Genomic DNA, 8,443 nt, shown 5'->3' with positions numbered 1-8,443 from the left:
ACTCGCTGTATAAGTAGAATTATAAAATTTGCACTTATCAATAGTTCTTTTTGTTTGCCGTCAATATCATTGTCGATGACTCGAAATTTGTCATTGTGCTTTAAATATATTACGGTATCCGAATCTAACTTCTCAGCCGATTGCCCAGTTTTATAACTCTCTCTGATGCTATTTCCGCGGCGAGAGAGTTCACCGCCTAGTGGCCATTTACAGTACTAGTATACTGATATTTACGATGAATTTATTCTTTACCTGTTTCAAAGAATATGATGTTTCTTTTACCTCATTAACTAAATCATTTTGAAAAATTAACTAAATCGAAATTGTTGAATTGAAGTCATCGTATTTGGAACAAATAAGGGATACTAAATAGAAGGGAATGGACTCCAAAAAATTTATTTTATTGGTTCAAGAATTCCTTTGCCTCCGTGCAATTATTCATTCTATATATCAAAAAAAAAAAAAAAAAAATACGTTCATTAGACAGCAGTTGAAAGTGACTGGATTTCAAATAGACACGTCGAAAGCCTGGACAAAATAGCTGTGGATGACTTTTAAGCCTAATTGGTGTTTTAGATCGCATTCGATAACCTTGGTACCAGTATTGGAGGCGTTGTTTCATCTCGTTGTGGCCATATTCATTATGGGTGATTGAAGATCATGGCCACAAATGATACATGGTATTTTGATTTGAGGGAATACCAATTTTTACACAGTAAAATGTATCGAGTGCTTGAAACTGCTGTTCAAAAGCTGTTTCGAGTTGGTTGTCAGTAATAAATTAAGCGATTGAACGGATGAATAATCAGATTATTAAATATAGAATTTCATAAATTTGAGCAGATATGTTGTATCTATATACGAGACCGATTGTGTGTTTGCATGAAAAAATGTCCTATGCGTATTCGGCAGAGAAACTAACAATAATTGTAAAAAATGTAGCTAAGGTTTATCTATACTTCACGAAATCAGTGAAATTCAATTGCTTGTCACGCCCGCCATTACCTCAGTTGAAGAAGAAAAAATATGAATTAATTATTTTGTGTTTCTCTGCGGTAGACAGATATCAAGAATGATTTTTTTTCGAATGCAAATACCAAATTTCTTCTACTCCAGTCCTTGTCATTCCTTCTGGAAATAACTGCCATTCTCCCATTTCAAGCTGTATCGAGCAGTGTTGCAAAATGTCTTGATCTACTATATTACTGTAACCAAGTATCGCACTTTGCCGAAACAGAAAGTCTTCGTATGTCATGTGACTTTTCTCTAATGGGTAAGGGTCATATTTGCACATGAAACGAGAAGAGCGGAAGCATGTGAGCATGATCATTCAAATTTTCGTGTAAATGCCTCTTTGGACGGTTGTTTGAACTGGTGCCTGCAATGGTCAGCGAATATGATCGTTACTTTCGGAATGGCCGGTGATTTTGATGACCGTGCGGCCGTGTGCTGCGTGCTTGTAACAATATTATAGAAACGTAAACCTTACCGCATGAATAAATATGATACCTGTAAAAATACCCAAATAAACGCGTAGGGAACAAAATTACCCACGGTTAGTACAAACACGCCGAAACGCGGTGTGAAGGCTAAAAATACTTCAGCTCGGCTTTAAACAAATACTCAGGGTTCATACGTGTAAGGGCTATTCATACCTTTTGGCGGTGTTAAAAGAGTGGAACACTCTAGACTCTGACCTCAATATTCGAGAGCGGGTCAAGCAAAAAGCGAGCGTCGTCCACACAACAACCCTCACTTTAAGGCATTTTTAAAGAGCTTTGACTGTTGGATCACACGATGGCGTGTGCTGTGTATAAATTTCAGTTTTCAATAGAAATCAATTTCATCAGAATCACAATGTAGGCACAGAAGAATTGTGCAGCACGTCGTTCGTTTTGAGATCGTACATTATTATTCTGTAGAAAATTCTCTGCTTTCCACTTTGACTTGGAATCAAAAGCAATATACCGCCAAATAATAGATTCTGATTGATCATTTAGCCAAATAATAAATGTCACAGGAATCGTTGAAAGAATATTCATTCAGGCATAAGCTTTGAGAAAATGGAAGACTGTTTACCAAATTTCTTTAGTTCAACCATCGAGATTTCAGGGTGAATCCACTGAGGTTGCGAGGTGACCTCTCAGAATTTCATGCGTCAGTGGTAGTTATTCAACGACCCGCTAAATCCTGTAAAATGGCACGTACGATATTCTAGATGAAGGTGTGTGTGTCTTTTGTGTTTGACCGAAATATACATTTCAAGAAAAACATTGTTATTCCCCAAAAGACTGTATGATCTTCATATATTTTTTTTTTTTCATTGTTAAACCACTCGTGTGTAAGTGGTTCGCATTGCACAAAGTGGCGAAGGAATCAAGGTGAAGAAATGACAATGAATAAAAATAATAATGACAGTGGAGAAAGCCCTCCCTCACACTCAACTTGACCTCTATTCTGAGGCACTTAGCGAGTGCAAAGCTTGAGCGCTTCTTTGTGGAAAATCCGGGGTACGGTAGAATGCTCTATTCTTTTCGAAACAGAGTCAAGGCACCTTAGACCGAGTATCAAAGTAAAAACGTTACCTACAGCTGGGGGTACGACGACAGCCGGAGGTCAGGGCGGGGATTAAATCGAATAATTTACCTTATACGTCGTAGGTGGAGATAATTTTCTCATTCTATATAGCCACAAGGTGGCACATGGCATACGGTATTCGAAAGTTGGTCGCGTGACCAGTAAGACTCAGCAAAACAAAAGGTTTCCCCATCTGTAAATTGAATTAAATTATCAACAGGCACGCCATCGGCGATCTTCATCAGTCTAGATATAAAAGCGACGCGTCCCCAGGGTTCAAATAAGTGAGTAGCGGGTCGCCATCCCAACCGTCGCACCGCGTCTCACTTCAATAATAAAATCTCGGCCCCCCGGCGAACACGACTTTACATGAAAATCAATTAGACGTTTGCAAACGTTCTCCGAAATCAACCACAATAATTGGCAAAAACGGATTCGCGATTGGGGTGAAAGAACGTTCTCATCTCGCATAATCAAATTTTTGCCGAACCTCGCGCTTTGGTACCGTAGTTTGGTGTGCAGGAAGAGATTTAACATGTACTTCAACGAGTCTGTCCTCATCACCCCTGCGGCTTTTGTCGGTGGTGTCGGGTTCGTATTGCGTCGCTTATACTCTGTATAATTAAGTGCCTCCCGGTTACCAGGATTGATCGATCCCTGGATATGAAAATTCATTTTTACGTATCCGCGTAGGATGCGATATGCTAAACGGGAACACTTCACCGCTAACGATCGTGTCCTCTTCCTCGCTCGATTCCAACGCTTAAATTTAACTATGGTCCCTCTTCACGCTTCCGCCGTACCGTTCCTCACGAAATGAAGTTACGAGTGTAAAAAAAAATAAGTGAAAATACGAATTCTCCGTCTCTCTCTCGTTACTCCGTTAATAAATTCAAAATTTAGATTCATTTTTTCCTGAACGCACCACAATCCATAATTCACCCACTACAATGTCAAATATCACATGTTAACTAAATACGGTTTTCATCGATTTCAGGCAGGTGCAACAGATGCAGGAAAGACTCTTGGGCTGGAACGTGCCACCGGAACATTCGGATTTGGTTCACCCTCACTGGAGAGGATTCCTGGCTCCGGGAAAATACTGGCACATCAGTTTAGCCCTGGTCTACTTCATGCTGATGATTATGTCGGTCGTTGGAAATGGCTGCGTCGTTTGGATATTCACAACGTGAGCAGACCACTTCCATGGGTAGAAATTCACGGGATTCTCCACGGTCGAGGCTAGTGGTATAAATGGTAATTGTTCCGCCCTGTGCTTTCACAGATCAAAGTCACTGAGGACCGCGTCCAACATGTTCATCGTGAACCTCGCATTGTTCGACCTCCTCATGATGCTTGAAATGCCAATGTTCATAGCAAACAGCTTCGTCGAACGCATGATTGGCTGGCAACTTGGATGTGACATATATGCAGCCCTGGGCAGCATCTCGGGAATCGGTTCAGCAATCAACAACGCGGCCATCGCCTTTGACAGATACAGGTTCATTCTGATAAATTTAAAAGTATTCCGCTGACACAGGAGTGTCGGTATTACTGAGATACTTCTTGACGCTATTTCAGAACAATATCCTGTCCGATAGACGGCCGACTGAACGGAAAACAGGCTGCAGTTATTGTGGCTTTCACGTGGTTCTGGTCTATGCCATTCTCCATTCTGCCCATCGGCAACATCTGGGGTCGCTACGTTCCAGGTGACAAGTTGTTTTTCACCCATACCCGTTCGATCCTTGGTCTATTGTCTTGTTCACTTCGTCAGCTTACGCGACGTAGGTTTCGCCACGGCGAAGTTGCTTCGCTCCTAGGCAGCTGCACGGCGCATATATTGCTGTGAGTAAAATTAGCCCAAGAATAGGTTCTCAGTTACCGTAAGGTGAACTTACTTGCCTACGCCGGTTCTGGCTTACGTACACGCTACACAGCCACCTAATTACGGCTGCATGCAGCTGGTTGGTAGCTCAATGCACGGTTATCGGTAACCCCGACGTTCCGGTGCAACCGGTAAGACGTCAAACTCGCGACAGGCTCTATTGTGAGCGAAGTAACCGAGTCCGTAGAGAAATTTTAATTTCATGGAAATTTCGACACCTTACATAAGCCAATATCACTTCCAACAGAGGGTTTCCTAACCACCTGCAGCTTCGATTTTCTCACTGAAGACCAGGATACGAAGGTCTTCGTCGCAGCGATATTTGCCTGGTCCTACGCTATTCCCATTAGCTTGATCGTCTACTTCTACTCTCAGTTAATTGGAAGCGTGCGCAGGCACGAGAAGATGCTCCGTGATCAGGTGAACTTTGAACATCTTAACAATGTTCGTTTACTAACAGGGGAGCTGTAGTGAGTGAGTATGCTAAAAGCGTGGAGCTTCAGCTGTCTGTTCAAGTGATGCTCTCGACACCGATTGCCCTAAGCTTTTGCATAAGCAATGCATCTTGAACATTAGTCCAACGCTGCACGGTTTTATTGATAGACAACAGAAGTACGTGGAAACCGAGTAAGTAAATGGGATAATAATCTGATTCGACCTCGGTTGAAATATCACGAACGCTGCATATGCATGAGATTGGAATCCCTCGAAGGTTGTAGAATTATGAACACCACCAGAGCTCTCCGTTGATCGAGTCCTTTTTGTTGTTGGTCATTGGTATTCAATGTTCTCCTCACAGGCTAAGAAAATGAACGTCAAGTCCCTGGTGTCTAATCAAGACAAAGACAGAAGCACGGAAATGCGAATTGCCAAAGTGGCGTTTACGATATTCTTCCTGTTCCTTTGCTCCTGGACTCCATATGCTATTGTCGCCATGACCGGTGCCTTCGGAAACAGGTAAATTATCAGTCGCATTATCCCGTCCTGAAGCGGTAAAAAACATCTTGATCACGAGCTTTTTTTCCTCAGAGAAGCACTGACGCCGTTTTCAACGATGTTACCAGCTCTATTTGCAAAAACGGTGTCCTGCATAGACCCTTGGATATACGCGATAAATCACCCGAGGTAAAACGCGCATCTTCATTTTGAATATGCCATAAAAGAAGAAGTGATCTATAACTATGTGCTATCAACAGGTACAGATTAGAGCTCCAGAAGAGATGCCAATGGATGGGAATCCATGAACCAGAACCCACGCATGACACGGTATCCGCGACTACGGAGAAACTTAAGACCGAGGACGCTTAATTGAACAGTTGTTGTTTAGAGGGGTGTAACTGAAGTTCTCCGATGCAACGGAAAGCTTGTATTTTCACCAGAAGTACAAGCTTTACGAATCATCCACTGTGTTGCACTGGCTACATTGTAAATGACAACGAATTACTGGATGAATTTGGACAACTCTTATATGGACACGCGAGTACCTTCCTCTGTTGCTGTAGCATTGTTATTTGTGATGCTCATCGTTACCCTCACCGTTGTATAAATTCAATAAAAGCAATTTCAAAGGCAATTGTATTGGAATTGTCCATTTACGAAAAACCTACGCCCTTGACCTATTTCACCAGACTTTATGGTTCTTCGTTCATCAATAATCGCATAGTATAGATCCTACTGTAGTAATCGATAGAAGAAAGTCAAGAATTGGTGCCCTGAAGTTGTCGAAAAATATGAATACAAAAACTATGAAATAACTGACATTGCAAAGAAGATGTCCCGAGTGGTTCAATGAGTTAAAATTCACAACATGAGTGGTGGTAATACCATCTATCGAAGTTTCTACAAACTGACAAACCTGTAGGTTGTTGCGCGACGGTTGGTAACCCCAAACCACCCGATCGATTTTCTACGTTCACATTTCGCCGTCGCTTCTGACTTGAACAGAACTGCTGTAATCTACCTTATCACGATACGTTACATGAAATTACCGACTCAAATAATTACAGGTAGTCGGAATGAAGATTCGTTGAGACTCTGCAGAGGGGCGCATTCATCTGTTTGTATGTTGGTGGTGCTTGTGAACACCTGAGCACAAAAAAGCTCTTTCCTAACACGCTGTCAAATTAATTTACACAATTATCGTATCATCGCTATACTGAATTTGTAACATACATGGACGAAAAGAGGTATCTGCTAACACGGTGCAATAAAAACGATACGATACTTTGATATGTTCTTTATAATTTGGAGAAAGTTTCACTATGATTCCTTATCTTTTAATGAATGTATTAATAAAGGTATTTAGAAAAGCACATCCGCCACTTCAAGACAATACTCGATTCACCAGATATAAATGATATAGAAAAGTAGGCTGCCTGGATTTAAAAAGTTCAATTTATTATAAATAAAATTGGGCTCAATAAATTTCGAAGGTTTTATAATTGGGCACCTATTACAGAAATCCATTCTTATCTCTTCTTTTCATACTAGTTCTGCACAAGCACGGACTTGTAGCAAATTTATTCAATAATGTATGGTTGACAATAGTATAACAATCAATACTTTCTGCAGGGTGGCATCCAGTGAATAAATCACACAAACATGATTTGAGCTCCACGATTAGAACCGATTCGTCTGAATAAGGTCACGCCACATTACCCACTGTGCTGCATTCGCTGTTTTACCCCGACTAGAACCGTTGCTTTCTAGATATTTATCAAAGTCCTGAGAATAATTGTGGCTCGACACTTGAGACTCAGAATTGGATCAATTTTCCATTATTTTCTCCGTACGAAGCTCGTTATTTCCAGTGAATGGAAAAATCTCGAGATGCTATCACGTCAATCTGATTCCATCAGCCTCAGGTCCATCCCAAAAATTGTGGAGTCAAGTTCTACATGTAATTTCTTGGACTAAACCGTAAAGCTCACTTCTGAAGTGAATGAAGCTGTATTTCGAAATCCCGTACCTGACTTTTTATTAATCGTATACTTACGAACGTGCTTAATAACATGAGAATTGATTCATAGGTCAAAGTTGATACCGTCGTAGCGCTGATTTCCAACAATATTTACCATTCGCAAATTCTACGAACCTTTATGAAACAAATGTGGTTGCTGTATTCATTCGTTTCCAAGAATTTTCAAATGTGAGCAAACCGAATTTCCATTATTTCGCTATGAAAAGAGCACACGTATAACCATATTATGTGTTTAACATAACGCATTGAAATTTTGAGTGGGCGTATCTGGATTCCTTAATTTTATGAGTGGCAACAGGGAAACGTTGGGTCAATTTGAATACAGTTTTAAATACACTTAAACCTACCTCCAACGTAATTAGGCGGCATGGCTGATTTCAAAGGGATTGTCTCGACGGTATGCGAAGCGAGAAATTTGATCCAGAGTGAACAAGCGATGCTCGCAGTCTGTTATAAACAACCATTGTGCCATGTACTCTCTTAAATCAGCTTAAGAAATCGACGCCTTTTACCTCTACGTATAAACCAGCCCGTAACAAAGGCCGGAACGTTATTCGTGGTGAAGGCTTCTCGTGCGGGAAGCGATCAACGAGGAGTCGCTTAATCAGATCCGTCGCGTGTAATCAGGAAAAATAATTGAAAAAGAGAGGTTAAGATATCCACAAAAAAAGCTTCAATATATCAAAGCTCGCCCGGTCGAGGTGGCGATGGCAGCGATGGTAGATACGAAATGAATCGAAATCGAAATTCCCGAGTGGCGGGGTGTGGGGACGGTTCCAGGGGTGTCGTTAATTGGAAAATGTGAATGATGGACTGACTTTACTTTTCTACAATTTTCCCTGTGTACCCCGAACTCTGAAAGGGGATCAGCCGTACTCGCGGACAGCCATGTATGGATCTCTATCTACCTACCAACGTCCAAGCTATGCTTGGCTGCCATACCGATCGGTGGCACAGACCAGTCCCCATTGTCTGCTCCGTGCGAGGGTAATAACAGT

At 41.4% G+C, this 8,443-nt stretch overlaps 1 protein-coding gene across 1 annotated transcript; it reads left to right on the top strand.

Annotated features, from left to right (window-relative positions):
* The first annotated feature begins 2,853 nt into the window (after window positions 1-2,853).
* LOC107222177 (opsin, blue-sensitive) lies at window positions 2,854-6,038 on the top strand. The gene is made up of 8 exons (XM_015661434.2): window positions 2,854-3,168; window positions 3,575-3,766; window positions 3,863-4,078; window positions 4,159-4,289; window positions 4,713-4,885; window positions 5,265-5,422; window positions 5,495-5,590; window positions 5,662-6,038. Exons 1-8 carry the CDS (start codon window positions 3,113-3,115, stop codon window positions 5,771-5,773), a joined length of 1,134 nt encoding a protein of 377 aa, XP_015516920.2. The 5' UTR covers window positions 2,854-3,112; the 3' UTR covers window positions 5,774-6,038.
* Window positions 6,039-8,443: the final 2,405 nt, after the last annotated feature.

The sequence above is a fragment of the Neodiprion lecontei genome, chromosome 2 (genome assembly GCF_021901455.1).
Source record: "Neodiprion lecontei isolate iyNeoLeco1 chromosome 2, iyNeoLeco1.1, whole genome shotgun sequence".
NCBI lineage: Eukaryota > Metazoa > Arthropoda > Insecta > Hymenoptera > Diprionidae > Neodiprion > Neodiprion lecontei.
Note: the sequence above shows the minus strand (reverse complement) of the source record. Positions and strands in the feature narration are given on the sequence as shown.

What these genes read in the sequence shown, in the direction of transcription:
- LOC107222177 (XM_015661434.2), top strand. Translation starts at nt 3,113, where the DNA reads ATGTACTTCAACGAGTCTGTCCTCATCACCCCTGCGGCTTTTGTCGGT. An exon ending in GCTTTTGTCGGTGGTGTCGG is followed by an intron (nt 3,169 to 3,574) that starts GTTCGTATTGCG and finishes CATCGATTTCAG; the next exon opens with GCAGGTGCAACAGATGCAGG. An exon ending in GTCGTTTGGATATTCACAAC is followed by an intron (nt 3,767 to 3,862) that starts GTGAGCAGACCA and finishes GTGCTTTCACAG; the next exon opens with ATCAAAGTCACTGAGGACCG.